The sequence below is a fragment of the Corylus avellana genome, chromosome ca11 (genome assembly GCF_901000735.1).
Source record: "Corylus avellana chromosome ca11, CavTom2PMs-1.0".
Taxonomy (NCBI): domain Eukaryota; kingdom Viridiplantae; phylum Streptophyta; class Magnoliopsida; order Fagales; family Betulaceae; genus Corylus; species Corylus avellana.
The window spans coordinates 22,176,958-22,199,772 of record NC_081551.1 but is presented as its reverse complement, the minus strand read 5'-3'; the positions used below and the strand labels follow the sequence as shown (position 1 = coordinate 22,199,772).

Genomic DNA, 22,815 nt, shown 5'->3' with positions numbered 1-22,815 from the left:
CTCTCGCCGACAACGGAACCCAATTTGTATTTATAAATTTGTAAATTATAATGATGATGTAGTTTTTTTTTGTTTTTTTTTTTTTTTTAATTTTATTTGATTAGACAATTAAGCCTATTAACTATTAAGTGATTTGGTGTTAGCCCTATGAGTTTAATTACAAGAGATAATTGTTAAAACTATTATTATTTCATTAAAAAAAAAAATATTTTTTAAGTTAAATGGGTCGTGTCCATTATTTTAAACAGGTCCCATGGGTCGTGTCGGATGACCTGTAAAAATTGCTGTATCGTGTCGTATTTAATAGAGTCGATCCGTTAACTAAACGAGTCGTGTTTAAGGGCAAGTTAAACGGGTAGCGGGTCGCTCGTTTTGCCAGCCATTTTGAAATTCCGGGCACAGTGACTCTCCCGAAAAGACGAAGTTTTCTTTCGAGCTCGACCAAACACACGAGCGGGAGCTTCAATCGCAATCGACATAATCGGAATAAGCGTATTGGCCCATAAGAATCCTCTTGTCTACAAGTTCTGAAGCTCGTACTCTTCTCTTCCTATTTGGATTCGTTGCCTTCATTTCCCCTTTCAGTTATGTGTTCCGCACTTGATTTCTTATTATATAACTCTTTAGCTATGCTTTGTTTTTTGATGCAGTGGTCAGTAGCTTGGTAGATACATGATTATTGGGGGTTTCGTTATTATTTAGGATTCACTCCCTTTAAATTGAAAAGCTAATTTCAATTGCGTGGTTTGTGGTTTCGCCAGCGTTTTAGTGTGCGGCGACGATTATGTTCGTTTCTAAACTTTCAAGACGACTTGGAGTTTGGATCCTAAAAGAGCTTCCGACAGGTATACGTTTTGTTTTGTTTCCCCATAATAACATGTTCCTAAAACTCAGATTAGCAATTTAAAATGCACTGAATGACTCAAAGAACGCAAAGTAGTTTTGAAATGGGGGATAATATGGTTTCTGTGTAGTATCGTTAATTCTGTATTGGGCCCTTTTTGGCAGGAAAATCTGCAGTCATAAATAGAGCAAGATGTGTACAAAGGCCTTACACCCAATATTTGCGACCACCGGTCAGTATACTTGTTCTTATTGAGAAGGATGAGTTTGTATTTTCTTGCTTTATCTCTTGCCATTCCCTTTAGTGATTGTAAAGTGGGTGTTGGATTATTAACCCATGTGTTTGAGGATATTAACTTAATAGATGGAATGATGTAAATGGATGTTAAGTGAGTGGTGTTCACTGCAAACTTAAGTGAAATAACCTAGTTGTCACTGCTGCTGACGTTTTAATTTAATCTTGGATGCTTACTCTGCTTGACAAGTTTATGAAGATGAATTGGACAAAGTTAGCTGCATTACACAGTAGTTAAATTCAATAAAATGCTAGTTGTCACTATTGATAGCAACTATAATAAATCCATCCTAGTCGTAGAATACACTAGGATCTGCTAAGGATTCATTTGGCTAAACCAAAGCTAATTCTGGTTGGCAAACGTTAGGAACGTTGATGGCTTGGTATTTGGGCTGCAGGGTATCTTCCTTACCGATGAAGTATCTAGGTTTGCCCATAAGAGCCTAGTTTAGCATTGCCGGTTTTAAGGACGCTGCGGTGGCAGACCTTTTGGAGCTTTCTAGTGCCTCCCATCAATAGAGTTTTTACTTTCTCAAAGTGGCTCGTGATTGGGAAATGAATCACTTTACCTCACTCTTCACATTGTTGTATTCCGTTAGAGTGAGATGGGACGGTGATGATAGACTTTGTTGGATTCCTTCCAAGAGAGGATTGTCTGATGTTAAATCTTATTATAAGGTTCTTGTTTCCCATGATATCACTCATTTTCGTTGGAGGATTATTTGGTAGAATAAGGCTCCCTTGAGTGTGGCTTTCTTTGCGTGCTCAGCTGCCTTAAGGAAAATCCTCACTATAAACAACCTAAAGAAACGTCATATTATTGTGGTTGAGTGGTGTTGCATGTGTAAGCAAGAATGGGGAGTCAATAGACTATCTTCTACTCCATTATGAGATCGCATGTGTAAGAAGACGTGGTAGGTCCCCTCCAAAAGAGGGTTGTTTGATGTTAAATCTTTCTACAGTGTCATGGGTCGTAATGATGGCTTTCGTTTATCATGTTTATTTGTCCTTTTTGCTCCTACTAGTTAGGCATTTTCTCCTGTATATTTCTTGTGTACCTGGGAGTGCCTTACACTTCTAGTGATATCTCGATTATTTATTGAAAAAAAAAAGAAAAGAATATGGATATTTTGCCCATTTCCGTAATGAAATCACCTGTTCCTATTTCAATAGTTTTGGGTAAACATTTGTTTTTTGGGTAAAGTACTCAACCAATTTAGATGAGATTATATTTAGTTCTGATTTTTATTTGTGGTTTTCTTGTTCTTTGAAACAGTCTGAACGAAATACAAAAACTAAGCTATTCCGGGAAGCCATATTTCAGAAGCAACATAATTTTTCTACCACTACTGCTGACAATGCGTTTGTGGAAACGTAAGTTTTGGTTGTTTAAAACGGATTGCAAGAACATGGTGTTTGTCACATGAATATATACACCGTTGGTGGATAATTTAGTGCCATATAACTGTGGAAGAGTGAAGTAGATGATCTAGATCTGCAAACCCATTTTGTGCTGAGTAGCATGAACTCTTCCAAAGAAGAGCCTTTTTGTTGGATGCAGCACTCCTGTAGCAGATTTTGGCATTTTTCGGGTGCATCTGTGATGTGTTAAGATTTAAGTTAAAATTTTGAGTCAGCAGCCAGGTAATTTATACAGTCAATTTGTAGCACAGGTAATGTGCTGGAATTCGCACATTATTTGGCATCTGTTGGACATCTGCATATGTTTGGAGTCAAAAGTTTCTCGCCAAGTACTCAATGGAGATGCTGCAACTCATCTGATCTGTTGAATTATTGTTAAGGAATGATGATAGGAGAGAAATTTATAATGACGGTAAAGGAAGAAAGGTGGCTCCAGGCATGCCAAGGGAGCAGCTGGGGCAGAGCCAAGATTTTCGCATAGTGGGTGCAATTAAAAGCCTAAACTAAAATTATATATATATATATATAAAACATTAAAAGTTATGTACCTCTTGAAGAGAAAAAAGAAATGTCAAATATGATATGTAATCTTATTTCTCCTCTTTCTCTCTCTCTCTCTCTATCTCTCTCTCTCTCTCTCTCACACACACACACACAGGTTTCATCATTTAGGTGCTCTTGTTGTTTTGTTAATGGACTGCTTAATATTATCTTTTAATTTAATATTATAGTAAAGACCATGACTTTTTCTTTAAATAATGGTGATAGCTTTTATTTCTACATGGATGATACTAATGCCAAATGTCTCCTAAACATAATCTTTTAACTTTAGAGGCTATATGACCTTTTAAAATTTTAAATAGACCCATACTTGATTTTCTTCTGATGGTGCGATGATTTTGAACTTCACATTGATCCCACCTATTCTAAGTGAGTGCAATACCAGTTGATATTAAAAAGTTCTCTACAATGTTAATCAACTCCACTTAGTTTTTCAAATTCCTTCGGCTGCAATTGCCTGCACTGGGCATAATGTAGCTCCACCCATGGCAGCAGTGCTAGTAGCAGATATGAGTACATATATCTTTGGTTTGTGGATCTGTCATGTTGTCATGCTGGTTTCTCTTTATTGTAATAGCAAATTATATGTTTTTGTGCGTGCAATTGTGTGTGTTATGCCATCAATCATTGTGAAGACATGCATTATTGGCTTCTGTGAGTAGAACACATCAAGTGTCCTGGGGGACATCATTGCTTTACCTTTCCTCCAAATCAGATATGCATTCTTCTTAAAGGGATGCTTTATTTTGCAGGATATCCGTCACATTTGTTGACAAGGATGGAGAGGAAAAGCACATCAAGGTCCCTATTGGAATGTCTATGTTAGAGGCTGCTCATGAAAATGATATAGAACTTGAAGGCAAGGATTCTGATGCTTATTTGTCCAGAGTTTTGCACCATTACCTAATTTTGTTTCCTTATGATTAATGCTATCTAGAGGTATTCTTACTGAAAGTTATTTCTTATAACTTGGGGCATTTTGGGACTTGTCACTGACTTTTGAAGTACATGCTGACATCTATAGTTTGGAGTACTTGCCCTTTCAACTATAAACCTGAGCTCTTGTATTTCTTGGGATTGGAGTTTTTTCTTTCAGTTGCACAAAGATTGATGGATGAATAATTTCTTTGTCAATGAGCTCAGATTTCTTTTATCAGAGTTCCAAAATCTAATGCTCTACCTTTAATGTCATATCAGGAGCATGTGAAGGATCGCTTGCCTGTTCAACTTGTCATGTGATTGTGATGGTATTTGGCTATATCTACCAAAACTAGTGTACTTTTGGACTTTCATCTGTGTTTAGTCCATTTCCTTGAGCTCAAATTTGAGGGGCTAACTATTGAATCTTATGGCAGGACATGGAGCACTACAATAAGTTAGAAGAACCTACTGACGAAGAAAATGACATGCTGGATCTTGCCTTTGGGCTTACAGAAACGTTGGTTCCTTCTTGCATGAACTTGCAATAATTTTTCATTATGTTTGATCCAGATTAAATATTTAAAAAAAAAAAAAAAAAAACTTTTGGGCACTAACATCAAATTCTGTGCTTGGGATTTTGCAGATCTCGTCTGGGTTGTCAAGTGATTGCAAAGCCTGAACTTGATGGAATTCGTTTAGCTATTCCCGCTGCCACACGGAATTTTGCAGTTGATGGTTATGTACCAAAACCTCACTAGAGAAATACTATGATTACTGGAGAGTGTTTGCTCACAGCATCGACACAATCATCCCAATTTTGTAGCTCCTTATTGTCAGTGGTCACAGTTTTTTCAATTGTTTATTGTTTGCAATGACGCTGAGATAACATGTATGGCTATATTTCTATACATTACATGCTTATTATGGTGCTGTGTTCAGCTGATTGACAATATGTATGTGAAAAGGCTGTTTTTTATTTTATTTTTAAATTATTGCTTACAGATTAAATTAAGTTTTGTTCTTACTCTTGTGGGACAATTTCTTCTTTTTTGGGGGCTCAAATTTAGGGCAGATTTTTCCTCCAAACTGGGTTAGATGAAGTTCATGTATTACTTAAGCAAGTGAGAAGCATATGCTATTAAAAAAAACATATGATTTTTATATGCTAAGGGACACATGACAATTTTATAAACTGAATTGGAAGAGTTTCTTCCAACCCAAGTTAAAGGAAAACTTTGTCCAAAATTTTATATGTCCTTGTCATTGTCTCTTTGTACACAATTCTTGATTTTCCCTATTACCTTATTATTTATTACATATGCAAATTGTGCATGGTTTGAACTTCAATGTCACTGTCACCTATAATACGTCTTTATATTGAGTTGAGTGATGGATTTTTTGAATGACATGACTTGACATTATCTTAGATTGTTGTCTATAATACACGTCTTTATGAGTTGAGTGAAGAATTTTTTGAATGACAGAACTTGACATTACCTTAGACTGTTACCTATAATACGTCTTTATATTGAGTTGAGTGATGAATTTTTTGAATGACAGAACTTGACATTATCTTGGATCATATAGGCAAATTTTTCCATTAAACTGGATTGGAAGAAATCTTTTCAATCTAATTTATTAAACCAACTTTTTTCCTTAGTTAGAACATGTGAGAATCCCTGTTAATTTTTTAAAAAAATATGTGGTTAAAATTTTTATTTATTTATTTTGAATGAAACAAGTTTGAAAATATATTGTTGTTGTTATTCTGGTTGCTTCACTTACAGGCAATCTGGCAATCTGAAACTGAAATGAGGAAAAAAATGGATTGCTTGACTACGAAGTTACCAAATGGTGGGGAGCTCTTCTAATAGATTTTGTTTGGCTGTCAGAAATGAACTTTCTTGGATTCCTGGACTATTATATTATATTATCTCAGCTCCATTAAGTTTCACTATCTGAATGCTCCACTTCAACAAACATTTGCCCTTGCTCTTTCAACTTGATTTGTAGCTTCTACCTTATGGCCAAAGTGCTGCTTAAGAAATCATGCTTCCTTTTTTTGGTAGGTCAGTACAATTTCAGTACAATCTAGACCCTAAAGATTTGTTGAGAAACAGTTCGTGATTCTATGTAATGAGGCTGCCAATTATGAAATCATAGTGAAATAATTTTGATCTGTTTTGTTTTTGAGTGTAAGAGAAGTATGTCCGACTTTGTCGAAGAAATAAAAAATAAAATTCCCTTTACCATCCCCAAAAAGAAATTATTCAATCCATTTATTGGATTTGACCAGTTTATGAAGACACAAAAAGAGAGAATATATATATATATATATATAATTAAAAGGAGTTGTAAGCCGTTGGTTAGTGAGCTAATGAGTTAGAAAAAGATGTTTTAGAAATTTAAGTAGAATATAAAATAAGAGAAGAATAGAAAGAAAGCAGGAGAGAGATAATACAATTGTATTAATAAAGAATTAAGAGTCCAAAGAACAACATTTTTATTATATTGTGTGGTGTTAATAAATAAAGAAACTAAAAGTGGTGACAAACAAGACAAGATAAGGCCAAATAAAAAGTAGGCTAGGAAAATATAAATCAATCTATAAATTCACATTCAGCTCAACTTATTTTTTATTTTTTTTTAAAAAATAGTAGTTAGGAGTTTAACAGTATTATGTTAAAGTCAAAAGTGTGCTAGCTCAGTTTCACCTCTCAAAGGGATGTTTCTCTAGAACTTGTTTGACACTTGTTTACATAAAGCCAGGGGTATCGTCAGCAATGGCCTTCAGAAAACAAACAAGGTCTTGGAATTTGGTACGTCGAATAACAATCACACAAAAGCATCCAAAACTTTCAAGATCGACACTCATTTTCTACGAGAATAACGTGCAGCTAACCTTTACCCAATTCAACACTAATTAAGTTCGACTCAAGCAAATTACCATCATTACTAACGCTGTTGAAAATGATACTAGAATCAGTCATAGCCACATCATACTAGTTTATATATATATATATATATATATATATATATGAATTTGATTAGTATTTTAAGAAGTCTACCAATATAAAAAATTAGAAAGAAAAACCGTAACATCAAGTCTTTTGACCTCGTATTTATTGTAAGATTGTCTTTTCTCCATACTAGGTTAAAATTCTTCGTGTAAAAAAACAGGATCCGCCGGCGGATAGCGCCATTTCCTGATCATGGCCATTTGTGGTCAACAACAATCCGAACTAAGTGGGTTTGGATGGGACGTCTTAGACCCACCAACCTCAACCTGATCCTAGTTAGTGTTTAGGTGAATCATACATTTGTTACTTTCAATAAGTTCATTTATATTGTTATGGGTATGTTTATTCGGGGGAGATGGTTTTTGACATAGATTCGTGAATTTAATGTAAACTTCATAAGAAATTAATGAGATAAGATTGAGGGATATGATCTTTATAGTTTTATACACATGTTTCGACATTTAGGGTTATTAATTTTTGACACAATCTGTAAACTCAATACAAAATTAACAGATGGTCTAATTTGTTTAATTAAGGTTAACATATAGTCTTAGACAAGCATTTCAATGCGAATATGAATTGTCACTTCTATGTTTATTAATGTGTTTTGGAGTTTGTCTTTTATATGAAAAAAGAAAAAGAAAAAAAGAAAGTGTTTTGGGTTATTTATTAATATTTGTAGTTTAAGACCAACAAAAGGAAAAAACAAATTAACAAACCAAACTTAATTCTGAGATGAAATCATATATATATTTTTATGAGATATGAATTTTATAATATCATTTAGCACTTCCATTATAATAATATATACGCACGACGTTAGAGAGGAATCATAGCAAGGGAGGTGATTCAGAGTGTTTTGAAATGAAATACAAGGCAGGGCGGCCTATGAAATTCAACCATGCCAGCTGCAGGTATATAGAGAGTGACTTGCGTCTCAACTACTACGCCATGCCAAAGGACACAAAAATCCCAGTCCAAGATTCTAACCAACCTTGTTTTTTAAACATTTTTTGTTGTGGGCGTCTGCAAGCATGGCCACTTACTCCTTTAACTTACACCTATACGCCTATATACTTCGCTGTCATCTCAAGCTCTTGCTTTCCTTTATATATATATATATATATATATATATATATATATATTTGTATTTATATGGTCTCAAACATGCTTGTAGAAGGGTCTACTGCAAAGGCACCATAAAATATATGTAGGGTACGTCTTTCAAAAGGATTGCATTTATCTTTTTCTCATTAGACTTGTTCGAATTTTACAGGATTTTTTTTATTAGGCTATTTGAATTTTTAAGAGTGGTTGTAGAGCTCATTTATTTCAAATAAGTAGATCTTTGCATCTTAAGCTGTCAGAGGTGGCAAATTTATGGAAGATTCTAGTCCATCTTTAAAGAGTGTGGATCTTATTAGCATGACACCCTCTCCTCTCACCTAAAACCAAAAAAAAAAAAACTTTAGATGGTGTTTGATAACGTTTTTTAGGATGTTTTTTGTGTTTTTGTGAAAATATTTCATGACATAAATGTGAGTAATTTTTAGTGTTTTGTTTTTTTTTTTTTTTTTAAGGAAGTTGTTTGTTAATATTTTAACTTTTTCTTTTTGATTAAAAAAAAAAAAAAAGTAAAGATAAAAGGTATTAGCTAACAAGCCCTAGCTACCGTGCTTAAATACTAAGTGATACATTACACGTTAGTTAATTTCCTCACCCAATATGGATACCAGTAATGCTATAAATTATACTTTTATCCTATCACTATTACTTTGCATACATGACTATGTTAATCGGTATTTGTTAAAATAAAAAATCAAAGGCTAATTAGCATATCAATATGATGAAATAATACTCATAAAGTAAAAGTATGGATCCTAACATCGCCAACATTTCCACATGGTAGCTAGCCAAATATGATATGTATAGACAGACACGATACGCATTTGGATGTATTTAGAAGCAAAAGTTGGAAAGAAACCATGCATTTTGCGTCAAAGAGACATGGATGTACTTGCTCAACCATAATGTATATAGTAATGTACTGCATAATATTATCCATAGATCATAAATATTATAAATTGTAGAAGGGTCGTACGTAGACATTCTAGAAGGGCCTACGTGCAGGCCTGGGCCAACTTGTTTCCGAGGGAAGTGTTGTACTACTACCAAACCAGTTGATGGACCTGTATATGACGCTGACGTGCCCTTGTAAAAAGACTCATAACAACCTCCAAAACCTAGCTCCTTTTTTTTTTTTTTTTTTTTTATTCTAGCAGAAGTGGAAGACACGAACACGATAATTATTATTTTATTTTATTTTATTGTTTTGTGACTTTTGTCCCAAAAAAACAATAATTCAGTATACCAAGTGTTTTTGCTTCCTACCAAGTCAAATGCCTATTGATATGCAAATCACTAAGACCACGGGCTGCCTATCATTAAGTGTTTTCAAACGGAGACCCCTTTAGCCCTTTAGTTTACTTTCAGAAAGAAAGGCTTCTAGAAAGCTAATTAATCCGGGCTTTCTTTGCATGATTTTACCATGAATTACCTATAAGCTACTACATACAACATCCACGTGATCGATCACTTCTTCTTTCGCCAAAATTTCAACTCCTGGTAAGTGGGCAATATATATTGATCAGCAAGTTAATTTGTTCCTTTCATCTCTCTCTTTCTCTCACTATCACCCATTTGATTAAATCCTCCACATAATTTGTTCTTCACCTCTTTCTATTTTTCTATTTTCTTTTATATATATATAGATGTTAATATGTTATGCAGCTAGGAACGATCGAGAAGCAGCTAGGGTAAAGTCACCGATGTAGCAGTCAATGATTAGCAGATACCATAATATTATAGGTACGTAGCAAAAAGTCAATTTCCGATAATCTCATTTTTATAATATGGGAAATGGAATGAATAATCAAAAAACCAATGATTACAACTATGATCAGAAATGAATTCCTAAAAGCAATGATTGCATCAGTCAAAAGTTAACTGGGGGCTTTAAGTATATATATGACATCAGAACCGCATGCAATGTTACTTGAATAACTACAAACAGCGCCGCATTAAAATTGTGAAAAAGCTACCCATTATTAATTAATTAATTAATTACCACCTCTACTCAAATGTAAATATTAGACCATAAATAAAATGAAATGATTCCACCTCATTTTGTAATTCAACTCACTCCTCCACCTTCTATGTATATATATTCTATTAAACTCAGGCTCTCTAAATTATTTGCAACAAAAAGAATCTACATTCTGCAGCAACAAATAAAAAACTATTCCACCGGAGTCTGGAGCCATTGTTTGTGCCTTTTATGGTTCAATTTGTTCCTCAAAACTCGTTAATCTTTATAACAGTGCAATAAATAAATTAATTAATTAATTTTAATTTAATTAATTTTAAAATTTTAAATTTATGGATGAATACAGCATAATCATAATATTGTATATACGGTAGGGGCGAAAATCTCAACTACTCTTAGAAGCACGACTAAGGCACGAAGGCGTTGAAATCGTGTGTGGAGATTGGTTGAGAGGTGTTTGTCTTGTTTTACTATTTTAGTTTACTTTAGTGTTTTAAGACCATTTGGCTCCCTAACGTGTCAATCAAGATTCAAAGCTAACTTCTCTCTCTCTCTCTCTCTCTCTCTCTCTCTCTGTGTATGTGTATGGGCTTTTACAACGCAGAAATTAAAGATACAGAGGAGGACTTGAATTTACCTGACGAGAGAAAGTGATGAGGTTGTCGTCGTCGTCTTTTGGAAGATGCAGTTCGAGGCGGTCCAATTGTAGCCGCGCATTCGAACAATTTGAAGACAGTGAAGACGACTCCGGCGAACATGGAATCGGCGGGGCAATGCTGCCGATATTTCTCAACGACCTGAGACGGAACGATGACCAGGACACAGTCGAAGTCACGCTGGAGCTCGAGGAAGACTCCATTGTCGTCTGCAGCGTCACGCCGACGACGACCGCCGCGACCGGAGAGGTAGAGCCGGAAGGATTTTTGGCGAGGAGCCTCTCCGTGACGTCGAGAATCCGGCGGAAATTCCCGTGGCTGAAATCGCAGTCGAGCTCGCGGACGTCGGCGTCGGACACGGAGGAGCGCAACACGATATCAGCCCGCGACGCTCGCAAAATCAGAGCGGGACTTCAACGGACGAGATCGAGCGCACAGCAAGCGCTCAAAGGTCTGAGATTCATCAGCAAAAGCACCGCCAAGGGAGCTTCCCACGCCGACGAGTTGTGCAGAAATGTGGAGGCCAGGTTCGACTCGCTCGCCAAGGATGGCTTGCTTGCTCGAGAAGACTTCGGTGAATGCATAGGTAATTAATTAACAGTAAATATATTAATTATTATTTTTTTTTTTTTCTGATAGAGGTCAATTAGTTACAGAACAGAGATGAACAAAACTGAAAAATTGTGGTTGGGCAGGGATGGGGAAGGAGTCGAAGGAGTTTGCGGTGGGGATATTCGACGCGTTGGCGCGGAGGAGGAGACAGAATGTAGGGAGGATCACAAAAGAAGAGCTTCGTGACTTCTGGCTCCAGATTTCGGACCAGAGCTTTGACGCTCGCCTTCAGATCTTCTTCGACATGTACGGCCTAGCCTCCTCTTCATTTTACTGCACTTCCTTTTTTTTCTTCTTTTTGCTGATTTGGAATTTTATTGTTATAACCGAAAGAAAAAGTTAAAACAGAAATATACAAAGGAATAGATGGGAATTTGGAGGGGTGGGGTCAAATATAGTTGACATTACATATTGTATATTTCCTTGCCTCATCGAAATACAAGTGAAAAAAACAAGAGGATCAATAATGGGTAGCTACTTTGCATAGGTGATGAGGCATCGGGGTATCTTTTCATGTTATGGGTATTAAACAAGTTTATCCTGGATGTTAGACTGCCTACTTCGTGACAATCATTTCAATTCGAGGGTGAGACTAATAGTAGTAATAAATTAATATTTTCGAATATTCATTCGTTCTTGTCTTCTTGAGCAGAAGAACTAATGTATTTTTTTATTTTTGCAGGGCGGATAGCAACGAGGATGGAAGAATTACGAGGGAGGAAGTGCAAGAGGTGAGTAACTTTTTTTTTTTTTTTCTTATAAAGTTTTGTTTCAAATTGAGTGGATGAAATTTTTTTCAACTCAATTTACTAAATTGACATGCATTTTTAATAGAGTATATGGTTATTATATCTATTTAAAAAATTATATGCGAAAATCATATGCATTTTTAATATATGTTAGTTTAATAAACTGAATTAATAAAATTTTTCTCCAATCCAATTTAAAAGAAAAATTTGTCCTTAATTTTGTATGGATAAAGAGTTGCATCTCACATGCACATATACAAAATTCACCGGCACAAAACATCGTCGTTTTTGCTCTCACTTGGGCTTGTTGGCAGGGACAAACTACATATAGATTAAGGAGAGCCGGCCGTACCTCCCTTGGTTTTCAAATTTTCTTTAAATTTGTTTTATTAAGTTATATATATAGGCATAAAAATTAAGCTAGACCTCTATCAAATTTAAATTTAACTCCTCATTCATATTTTGACTCTTCTGGTTGCTTATTATGCCTTGGCAACAACAAAAGGATGGCACCTTTTCACGTGTTCTGAAAATTGAAAATTCTTATAGAACCATAGATATATAGATGGTGCACAATTCATAAGGGAAGTTCGTGAATTAATTGCATGTTAGGAATAGGACGATAGCATTAAGCTTCACTATGTTTCTCTATTTAATTACAGCTTATAATGCTCAGCGCATCTGCAAACAAGCTATCGAAGCTAAAAGAACAGGCTGAAGAATATGCTTCATTGATTATGGAAGAACTAGATCCAGAAAACCTTGGATATATTGAGGTAATTAAAGTCCTTCTTCAACTGGCTATCATGTCACTGTTCTTTACCATCACAACAATATTTGAACCTTTCTTCTTCTTCTTCTTCTTCTTCTTCTTCTTCTTGGTTCTTGTACTCAGTTATGGCAATTAGAAACACTTCTTCTACAAAGAGACAATTACATGAATAACAGCAGACCACTGAGCATAGCAAGTGTAGGGTGGAGTCAGAACCTGAGTTCCTTGACGCCTAAGAATGTGATGCGAAGAGTAAGCGGATCAATCCGGTGTCTGATACTAGAGAATTGGCGGAGGGGTTGGATTTTATTGTTGTGGTTGATTGCCATGGCAGGCCTTTTCATCTGGAAATTCATCCAATACAGAAATAGGGCAGCATTTCACGTCCTGGGTTATTGCTTGCCAACGGCCAAAGGGGCTGCAGAGACTCTCAAGCTCAACATGGCTCTAGTCCTCGTACCCGTTTGTCGAAACACGCTGACATGGCTTCGGTCCACAAGAGCCAGGGCCTTTGTCCCCTTTGACGACAATATTAATTTCCACAAGGTAATAGGAGTCACTAATTCATGAGTAGAGTGTTTATAAATAAAGAAACGACACACATTTAGGGACACTAGACTGTAGTCGAAGAGTAATGCTACTCTTTACATGCACCCATCTTACACCGACTGATGTAGCGTATTTTAAATATTTTTTCATATCAGTTATTTAAAAAAAGAATCACGTAATACGCCACATCACCGGGTATGATTTGGGTATAAAGACTAGCATTATTTATACTTAAGTATTAAATACCAAACTATAGAAAGGAAAAAAATACCAAACAAAATGGCTATCATAGCTTGTATGCCGTGCCTTTTGGAGTACTAGGAGCGATTTTGATTAAAAGGAGTACAACTTTTCACGCTCAATTATCACACTAAATTCACACTGGCTAACATGACGTATTTTAAGAAGCTTATCATATCAGTTATTTAAATAAAACAATAAAAAAATCACTTAAAACATGTCATATTAGCCTGTGTGAATTAAGTATAAAGAGTAGTATTACTACTAATACTTTTAGAGTTGATATCTACCCCCAATAAAGAAAAGTAATGTTAGAAATCTCATTTTTATCTCAGAAGTTATTTCACAATGATGATGTGACAATTTCAACCGACTCTATGAATTTGAAAAAAAAAAGAAAAAAAGAAACTACCTTGTAATTAGAGGACAATCGCTTATTCACAGTGCAGTTTAAATCATTCTTACATTTCCCTTATCATTTTACTTGACAGGTGATTGCATGTGCTATAGTCATTGGAGTGTTCGTTCACGCGGGAACCCATCTGGCATGCGACTTTCCTCGCCTTATAAACTCAACTCCAGAAGAATTTGCCTTGATATCTTCCGATTTCGGAAACAAAAAGCCCACGTACAAAGACCTATTGAGGGGCGTTGAAGGCGTGACTGGGATTTCCATGGTGGTTTTAATGGCCGTTTCATTCACTCTAGCAACACCTCAGTTCAGGAAAAATGTGGTGAGGCTGCCTGCACCGTTCAACAGATTGACGGGCTTCAATGCATTTTGGTACTCCCATCACCTTCTGGGGCTCGTCTACATTTTGGTACTTGTTCATGGAACCTTCTTGTTCTTTAGCCACCGGTGGTATCAGAAAACGGTAAGAATCGTTTGTGAGTAAGACACGGCAGGATTGCTAACCACTAGTATTGGAACTGAATGCTTTGCTAACTTTCCAGACATGGATGTACGTCTCTGTTCCATTACTGCTCTACATAGCAGAGCGGAGTGTGCGAACGTGTAGATCAGAGCATTATTCAGTTAAAATATTGAAGGTAATGGATTTTTCATAACAAAACAACTGATATATTAGCTTCTCCAGGCTATGATAGAAGTAGTAGATGTTTAAGAACAGCAACATTTTCTTTTTTTTTGTGGAGAACCAGAGATTTTCAACACGTTCTTGTTCATTGCAGATTTCAGTACTACCAGGAAATGTTTTTTGTTTAATCATGTCCAAGCCTCCGGGATTCAAGTACACAAGCGGGCAGTACATATTTCTGCAATGCCCAAAAATCTCTCAATTTGAATGGTAAGAATTGCTCAGCTTCCCCTCTCAAAACCTCCATTCCTAGGAAATGTGATTTCGTAATCCTTTGTCCTTTCCAGGCATCCATTTTCGATAACTTCAGCGCCAGGAGATGATTACCTAAGTGTTCACATCCGGACTGTAGGAGACTGGACGCAAGAATTGAAGCGAATTTTCACTGAGGTTGAGGGTTTACCATCTATCATTGGTCGAGCCAAATTTAGTGTATTCGGGCAAGTGGCTCAGAGAGGGTATGACAGTCTAACATTACCTTCTTTGATTGGCATACAGACAAAATATATAGGGAGATGTCAACTCAGTTTAGTTTATTGATGCAGCCAACCCAGATTGTTTGTTGATGGCCCATATGGAGCTCCAGCGCAGGACTATAAAAATTATGATGTCTTGCTACTAGTTGGACTTGGAATTGGGGCTACCCCTTTTATAAGCATCCTTAGAGATCTTCTAAACAATACAAGAACAGAAGAACCACTGGTAGAATTCATATTCAAGCATACCACTTCTCTTTATTTTTAGAACACTTTTTCTCTTTAAGATTTTGATGTTTCACATTCTGTTGGCCTAGGATTCGAACACAGATACCACCATATCAGTTGACAGCTTCAATAGTTTTACATCTTCAAATTTGACACCGGGTGGAAGGAAGAAGTGCCAGAGAATTAAAAATGCTCATTTCTACTGGGTTACCAGAGAGACCGGGTCCTTTGAATGGTTTAAAGGAGTAATGGACGAAGTAGCAGAAATGGATCACAAAGTAATGCATAATGACTTTTTAAAGTTTTAATCACTGCCCATCAAAATTATATGTATTTTGAATCATCACAAATGAGCAGGCAAGTGACTGTTGACTCTCTCCTCTTATATATATTTAGGGTCAAATTGAGCTTCACAACTACCTTACAAGTGTATATGAAGAGCACGATGCAAGGTCAACATTGATCACAATGGTTCAAGCTCTCAACCATGCCAAACATGGGGTTGACATCCTATCAGGAACCCGAGTAAGATCTTTCATTACCTTTACAGTGAACAGACACAAGTTTTCCATATAGCCAATCAACAAATATGGGCAGTGGAAGGCACTTAGCAATCTTATGGCCTAAACAGTGGTATGTATTGATTTGTTGCAGGTCAGGACGCACTTTGCTAGGCCTAATTGGAAAGAGGTGTTTACTAAAATAGCTTCAAAGTATCCATATGCAACAGTAGGTAAAGATACTCTACCAAAACACAATTGTTAATACAGAGCCATATGCCATCATGCATGCAAACTGAGCGATGTAATGCTGAGATCAGAGGGTGGAACCGGGTGCATACCGTTAAGGAAAAAACTTCACTAGCAGCCATCCGATTCAACAACTCAGCGCCAAATGACTCAAATAAAATAGATATAAACAGCTGAACTCTTAAGAAGCCTTTAACTCAACTCATTGGGCTTGGATTGCCCGACATGTTTTGCACCTACAGTTCTAGCTCTATTCAGGGGTCTCGACTAAAGTAGAGATTTAAAATGTCAAGCAAATGGGATATATCAGAAATATATTAGAATTTAGAATTTTTGTGATGTATAGAACTGTAGGTCATCTTATTTGAAGTTATTTCATTCTATTTATCAATTAAGGTGGCCACGGTGGTCTAAACAGAAAACCCTCACATTATGATATATTGACTCGTGTAGCCCACAATTGTTTAGACTCTAGGATGCATGAACATGAATAATCTCCAGGATACAGAAGGTCGTCTAACGGTAAAAGAGATTGTTACTTTGCAGGGGTTTTCTACTGTGGGATGCCAGTTTTGGCAAAGGAGCTGAAGAAGCTATCTTACGAGCTGACTCGCAAGACCTCCACACGCTTCGAGTTTCACAAGGAGTATTTTTGAAGTAAAGGGATTGCCATCAAAATACCAGCTTATTTTGTTGTAATTATTCTAATGATTCTAAAGGAAAAGATATCATGTATCAATGATAGTAGCTCACAAGATGTAAATGCAATTACTATGTGTTACTCATTTACTAGTTCAGTCCAACAGAAGAGAATTTTATAAAACAAAGAAAGGAAAATGCAAATAGTAGATTTCTTGCTTCAATGACTCCAAATTGGCCCCCCTCCGTAAATCCCCCACCAAAAAATATATATCAGCAAAGTCATTCATCTATTGATGAAGTGAGACTAATTGCCTGTCTTGGAGCTGAAAATTATCCAAATTTTTCTCTTTGCGCATAAGTAGCTATAATCAGCAGAAAAGTTTACCTGTAAATGATAACACTGAAGTTGGCATAAAATGAGGACGGGGTGGAATCAATTATCTTTCAATCTCTTGAGAAGTTTGGAAGCCCAGCGTTGAACACGTCGCTTCAGTGTGTACCCGAATACAACCCCAACAACAAAGGAAATAGCACAAAGCTTTGAGCAAGTCCACAATGATATCATTTGTCTGCAACCGGACATACAATAATTGCCATTTTGGAAGAGAAAATTGAAAAATATAAGAAGAGGAAGAAGAAAAATTTAATAATTGCAGTTTGGTTTCCATTGACAAAACAGAGCCATTATAGAATCTCCAATTTACACAGTTTAGACAATTTGCAGGAGCTTTCTTGCTGAACTCACTAAACTGCTAACCAGCGTCCACCACACCAGATTTTCTAAAACTATCCAAAAGTTATTTACAACAAGCAGTACCTATAGCCCAAATAGTGTAAGCGTAAAATTTCAGGCTGCAAAATGGCTGACCTAAACTCTTCCGGTGTCTATAAACCAAGTTCGGGAAGCACCATAACCAAAGCTTAGTGGAATTTTATCTGACAAAGGAATCAATAAAAATTTGGTAAGCACTGTCACCAGAACGTTTTGGTTGCATCCATGTTGTATCGACAGAAAATACCACTAAACAAGTGGCATTCATGGTGACAAAAACCAGCAAAACAACCTCATATCACTCTACAACCAAATTTCAAGACAACCTAGAGTCACGCCACCAATCACTTGTAAAATGAGGCATACCATGATTGGTACCATAATTCTGAATACAACTATATTCAACGGCGGAGTCGGGGGGTGAGAGGGGGCAAATGACCCCTCAATTTTGGTTGTTTTATATTGGGTCATTCAATTCCTTAAACCGCAGAAGAGTGAGTTTTGGTTCATTGAGTTTTTGAATTTTAAGGATTTTCAAGTCCTTCAGTTTTGTTTCCTTTGCAAACTTGAGGTGACATGTAACTGCTGCATATTGACGTCCTGCAGGTGCTTATATCATTTTGAAATGCATGCTGGAATTGTCCAAGTGTGGAGTATAATTATGACACTGGTGCATGAGAATGTACTAGGAGCAACATATAAAGGTTTTTGGATTTTAGATTGAAAATTGGACTTCGAAGAGAGAAAGAGGGCAAAGCTTATATAAAAAGGTCCATCATAAAGACATAGGGATTGCTGTTGGCAAGTTTGACTATAAATTTCGTTAGTTATATTCTTTAATATTTTTAATCAATTTTTTTTTCAACTCTAGGTTTCAATTTTGCCCCTATGAATCAAAATCCCAACTCCACCATGAATATATTAAGAAAGATCCAAATCCGTTCTAAATTCTCAATCCACATAACTTTGCCTAACATTACTGGGTAACTACTTGTTAACAGCCTTCACCATCATACTAACAAACATGTACATCGAACCTCAGTATTTAAGCTTTGGAAAATGCTGAGAAATTCATTCATATTAATACCAAAGAAACCATTTTGTATAACAGGAAGAAGCTCATACAAAAAAAATAATAATAAAAATAAATACAACATATTGACATAGTAAATCAAAAAGAGAGAGAGAAAGAGAGAGAGAGAGTGAGAGAGTGTAGTGGAAGTACCTAGGAGCCCTGGTGACCAAAACATGAGACGGATCAGAAGAAGAAGATAAAGCGGCAGAAACTCCTCCTCCTCCTCCCCCTCTACCGCCACTCAAATAGGGAGTCTCGGATAAAGGAGAAGAGCTGGAAGAGCCTAACTTCGTCTCCTTTGAGACTTTAGGAATCAATTTCTGTAACCCCTCCATTTCTCAAACCTCCAAAACACACGAAAACGAACACTATCGGACCCAGAAGACCAAACCCAACTAACAACTCAACAAACCCGCACCCGTAAAAGATAAGGAAAAGAACAATAAGAAGAAAAATTGATGATGAATCGTGGTTTAAGGGCTTTAGGATGGTTCACGCGCTCATCACTCCCTAGTCCGTAGAGTTGTTGAAATGAGAAGGTGGATTTTCTGCCTGGGATGCAGCCCAACCTCCATATATTGGACTATTTGCCTGGGATGGGCCCTTTCACCGTCAAAACAGGGCCTTGAAATGATTTTTTTTTTTAAGGAAATGGGTTACATGGGATCAAGTAATAATACCAGAGTGGGCAACCAAGCAAGAAAGGTAGTACAAACAAATTGAAACAATAGGCAATAGTTTCATTTATGATCCTAAAAGATTCAAATATGAAACGGGCCTCTCTAAAGGCAGCACAAGGTGGTAATAAATAGCAAAATGACTCAATGAAGAGGCCTAAGCGGTAAAAGCTACAACTATTATAAAATGGTTGTTGTAGGAGAGGTACTGTCGAAAACCGGAATGGAGCTGTCGATGAAGAACGAACACTAGCTACAAAACAAAAGTCTCCTCCATTGAAAAGGGTAAAGTTGATATTTAGCAATAATAGTTTTGAGTAAAAGTCGGTCCAAGATATGAAGAGTTTAAATTTATGAAAGTAGTCTAGCAAAGACTAGTCAGAGTAAAGCTGACATATGTTTTGATTCCAATATGAAATGAAGGCAAGCTTAATGATGTTCAAAATTTGATTCAACTGTATTAACAACTGTGATAGATATTCCAATATCAATTTTATTTTGAATTTTCAGGGCTGATACGGAAATCTCACTCTGACTTCCAACTGAGTTTGATTGGGTTTGAAGCTTTTAAGACCAAAGAAGCAATTTCTGAAGTTTCTATAAGTCTAATTTTTTCGTTTTTGAAAATTCCTTGGAGTTAATTTCTGAAGTTTCTTTGAACGTATCTCTGTATTTATGATGCTTTTAATATATAGAAAATGTATAATTTAGGGCTATTACTTACCTGGGATCGGGCTGTGCAGTCAACACACTTACAATTCAAACGCTGAAATCATATTGGTAATAACTGCGAAAGTTCCCCCGGCCCCTCTTGATTGTTTCAATTTCTAAAGAGATTAAAAATAGGAAAGAAAATGCAAAATCACTACTGTATTGTAAATAGCTTTATGGAGTACAAAAATTGACTGAAAACTTTATATGGTAAATAAAATTGACAAAATAGTTCTTCCACCCTACTTCCATCCAAAAAAATTTGTAGCCAAAGCCATCATAATACCATGCCATCACCAATTGTGGTGTAACACATGTCTCATATTTGGCTATAAAGAATGGCGGAGTCATCCTATTTTGTTGAATCACTGTCAAGTAACAATATAATTATTTTATTAAAAAAAAATTAAAAACTGAAGGAGAAGGGGGGGTTGGACCATTCCCTAATGGCCAAATGGGGTGACTGAACCATCCGTTTCAATTTTTATTTTTTTGTTTTATATTTTTTATTTAAAGGACACATTTCATAATATAATTGATGTTGATATAGTATTATAACGATTTTCGTTAAAATTGTGGGTAGAAGTTGGGTGCAAAGACTTGTTTGTTAAGATTAATGCTATATATCACATTTTTATATTACTTTGTTGGTGTGACAATGTCAACCAACCCTTCCATTAATGCTTTTCTTGTTTTTTCCAAAAAAAAAATAATAATAATAATAAAAGATTCCGGGGCTAATTAGCAAAGTGAAATAAAAGTGTGGTATATCGAATTTCTCTTTTGTTTAAGTTGTTAGCCCTTCTTATTTATTTATTTTTTTTTGTTCCTTAAAAATAATTTAGTGCGATCATTTCATGTAGATAGACAGGTGCCCTGTAAATGAGAGGTTGGGGTCAGCAATCGTCCACGCCAGAAGCCAATCTATCCCCATTCCCTGTCTTTCCCAAGTAAATGTAAACAGATAGGAATGCAGAAGAGCCCTTCATTGCTCTCTCTATCCCATGGCTTCCCTCACTCTCCCAAACCACTCTCTCCCCTCTCTACTCCACACTCAATCTCCCAGACACCCATTGTCTCATAACCTCCCATTTCTCTCCAAATCATCCCAATCCCAGTTTTATGGCCTCAAAGTCTCTTATTCTTCCTCTTTGTCAATCCCATCTTCTTCCTCAGCCAAGGGCTCCATTTTTGCCAAGGTACATTACTCACTGTATAGAATTATGTTTATAGTGTATTTTTGTAAGGGTTACAATGAATGTTTCTTGACAGGTGAACAAAGGTACGGTCCCACCATCATTCACATTGAAAGATCAGGATGGAAGAAATGTGAACCTCTCTAAATTCAAAGGCAAGCCAGTGGTGGTCTATTTCTACCCTGCTGATGAGACCCCTGGCTGCACCAAACAGGTTCTTTTTTTCTTTTTCTTTTTTGTTTTGTTACCAGGTTAACTATATGAATTATGTTAGCTAATGGGCAGCCTGGAATAATGTTGTTCTTCCTGCTGCAGAATCATAATTCATGTTTAGATTGAGAATATTATTGTCAATGTTTTGTGGGTTTTAACTGTTGTGAGAATAGATTCACATATACAGAGCCTTTTAAGGGTTATGCAGAGCAGGGCCTAACCATTTGATACCCCGACAGGCTTGTGCTTTCAGGGATTCCTATGAGAAATTTAAGAAAGCAGGAGCAGAGGTTGTTGGGATTAGCGGTGATGATCCATCATCTCACAAGGTATAATAAGATCACAAATTCTAAACATGCATAAAGTCATAAGCACTAGTATTATATTTTGGATGCTTTCAAGTATATTCTTTTTTAATGTTTCTTGGTAAGCTTTTGCGATTTCAAGACTTTTAAGCTATTAAAAAAATATTCATAACTCATCCTACCAACATCAATCACCCTTGAGAGTTTTTTAGCCATTTTAGGCTCCTAGTTAGCTAGTTGTTGCTAATCATGCTTAAAGTTGACAAAGAAAGGTTTAAATGTTTGTAGGCTTTTGCAAAGAAATATAGGCTTCCTTTCACTTTGCTGAGTGACGAGGGAAACAAGGTGAGGAAAGAGTGGGGAGTGCCATCAGATCTGTTCGGAACACTGCCTGGGAGACAGACCTATGTTCTTGACAAGAAAGGAGAGGTTCAACTCATCTACAACAACCAGTTCCAACCTGAAAAGCATGTTGATGAGACCTTGAAACTACTTCAAAGCCTTTGAGCCTCTTTATAGTCTTCTTCTTTTTTTGTTTCCCCTTCGAAAAGTATTTTTATCTTGTATGATTCAAGCCCTTTGTAATTAGTAATTACTTTAGTTGTTAGCCACCAGGTGTGAAGGTGATCATTTCTGCTCTAGAACAGAACACCAAACTATTTTGAATTTTTCAGGGAATGAAAATCAAGCGTGGTGACTGTTTTGTTTAAAAGACAATTGAGATATTAAATGCTTACTATATAACAATTTTCTGGACAATATAAAACTGCAAATACTTTTTATTCAAACTAAACATAGAGATCTTTAATCCTCCTCTGCATGCTATGTATATTTATTATATCTATTATCTTTTATGTATTATATATGAATAATGTTACACTTACTTCCTTTTTTTTGCACAATTTTTTCACATACATAAAGTAGCTTT

At 36.1% G+C, this 22,815-nt stretch overlaps 4 protein-coding genes and 1 long non-coding RNA gene across 11 annotated transcripts; 3 read left to right on the top strand and 2 right to left on the bottom strand.

Moving 5' to 3' along the window:
• The first annotated feature begins 384 nt into the window (after nucleotides 1–384).
• Nucleotides 385–5,018, top strand: LOC132164890 (uncharacterized). Of its 7 annotated transcripts, none has more exons than XM_059575396.1 (8): nucleotides 385–524; nucleotides 651–845; nucleotides 1,009–1,076; nucleotides 2,415–2,512; nucleotides 3,874–3,980; nucleotides 4,319–4,368; nucleotides 4,477–4,559; nucleotides 4,686–5,018. In XM_059575396.1, the coding sequence occupies exons 2-8, from the start codon at nucleotides 785–787 to the stop codon at nucleotides 4,798–4,800; spliced, it is 582 nt and encodes a 193-aa protein (XP_059431379.1). In that variant the 5' UTR covers nucleotides 385–524; nucleotides 651–784; the 3' UTR covers nucleotides 4,801–5,018. The 7 variants fall into 7 exon arrangements, with proteins under 7 accessions (XP_059431379.1, XP_059431381.1, XP_059431380.1 ...); XM_059575398.1 differs by having other exon boundaries at nucleotides 385–532; nucleotides 762–845; XM_059575397.1 differs by having other exon boundaries at nucleotides 385–536; nucleotides 762–845.
• A 5,777-nt stretch (nucleotides 5,019–10,795) lies between these two features.
• LOC132165369 (respiratory burst oxidase homolog protein E) lies at nucleotides 10,796–16,962 on the top strand. Its single transcript, XM_059575898.1, has 14 exons — nucleotides 10,796–11,410; nucleotides 11,520–11,682; nucleotides 12,119–12,167; nucleotides 12,848–12,961; nucleotides 13,081–13,503; nucleotides 14,238–14,621; nucleotides 14,701–14,796; nucleotides 14,938–15,053; nucleotides 15,131–15,301; nucleotides 15,389–15,545; nucleotides 15,637–15,825; nucleotides 15,944–16,072; nucleotides 16,202–16,280; nucleotides 16,843–16,962. Exons 1-14 carry the CDS (start codon nucleotides 10,822–10,824, stop codon nucleotides 16,950–16,952), a joined length of 2,769 nt encoding a protein of 922 aa, XP_059431881.1. The 5' UTR covers nucleotides 10,796–10,821; the 3' UTR covers nucleotides 16,953–16,962.
• On the bottom strand, nucleotides 12,937–13,264 carry LOC132165370 (uncharacterized). The gene is made up of 2 exons (XR_009438488.1): nucleotides 13,174–13,264; nucleotides 12,937–13,104 (listed from the first exon to the last, which is right to left on the bottom strand). It is a non-coding gene; the product is annotated as an uncharacterized LOC132165370 (long non-coding RNA).
• Nucleotides 16,963–17,055: 93 nt separating the features above from the next.
• On the bottom strand, nucleotides 17,056–19,303 carry LOC132165368 (uncharacterized). The gene is made up of 2 exons (XM_059575897.1): nucleotides 18,936–19,303; nucleotides 17,056–17,507 (listed from the first exon to the last, which is right to left on the bottom strand). The coding sequence occupies exons 1-2, from the start codon at nucleotides 19,118–19,120 to the stop codon at nucleotides 17,372–17,374; spliced, it is 321 nt and encodes a 106-aa protein (XP_059431880.1). The 5' UTR covers nucleotides 19,121–19,303; the 3' UTR covers nucleotides 17,056–17,371.
• A 1,772-nt stretch (nucleotides 19,304–21,075) lies between these two features.
• LOC132165984 (peroxiredoxin Q, chloroplastic) lies at nucleotides 21,076–22,604 on the top strand. Its single transcript, XM_059576710.1, has 4 exons — nucleotides 21,076–21,372; nucleotides 21,446–21,583; nucleotides 21,822–21,911; nucleotides 22,176–22,604. The coding sequence occupies exons 1-4, from the start codon at nucleotides 21,178–21,180 to the stop codon at nucleotides 22,392–22,394; spliced, it is 642 nt and encodes a 213-aa protein (XP_059432693.1). The 5' UTR covers nucleotides 21,076–21,177; the 3' UTR covers nucleotides 22,395–22,604.
• Nucleotides 22,605–22,815: the final 211 nt, after the last annotated feature.

Coding starts and splice junctions, on each gene's coding strand:
- LOC132164890 (XM_059575396.1), top strand. CDS start 785: ATGTTCGTTTCTAAACTTTCAAGACGACTTGGAGTTTGGATCCTAAAA. Junction 3,981..4,318: donor AAATGATATAGAACTTGAAG/GCAAGGATTCTG, acceptor ATGTCATATCAG/GAGCATGTGAAGGATCGCTT. Junction 4,560..4,685: donor GCCTTTGGGCTTACAGAAAC/GTTGGTTCCTTC, acceptor GGGATTTTGCAG/ATCTCGTCTGGGTTGTCAAG.
- LOC132165369 (XM_059575898.1), top strand. CDS start 10,822: ATGAGGTTGTCGTCGTCGTCTTTTGGAAGATGCAGTTCGAGGCGGTCC. Junction 12,962..13,080: donor AAAACCTTGGATATATTGAG/GTAATTAAAGTC, acceptor TCTTGTACTCAG/TTATGGCAATTAGAAACACT. Junction 16,281..16,842: donor GTATCCATATGCAACAGTAG/GTAAAGATACTC, acceptor GTTACTTTGCAG/GGGTTTTCTACTGTGGGATG.
- LOC132165368 (XM_059575897.1), bottom strand. CDS start 19,120: ATGGAGGGGTTACAGAAATTGATTCCTAAAGTCTCAAAGGAGACGAAG. Junction 17,508..18,935: donor TTGGTCACCAGGGCTCCTAG/GTACTTCCACTA, acceptor GTCCGGTTGCAG/ACAAATGATATCATTGTGGA.
- LOC132165984 (XM_059576710.1), top strand. CDS start 21,178: ATGGCTTCCCTCACTCTCCCAAACCACTCTCTCCCCTCTCTACTCCAC. Junction 21,373..21,445: donor AGGGCTCCATTTTTGCCAAG/GTACATTACTCA, acceptor GTTTCTTGACAG/GTGAACAAAGGTACGGTCCC. Junction 21,912..22,175: donor ATGATCCATCATCTCACAAG/GTATAATAAGAT, acceptor AAATGTTTGTAG/GCTTTTGCAAAGAAATATAG.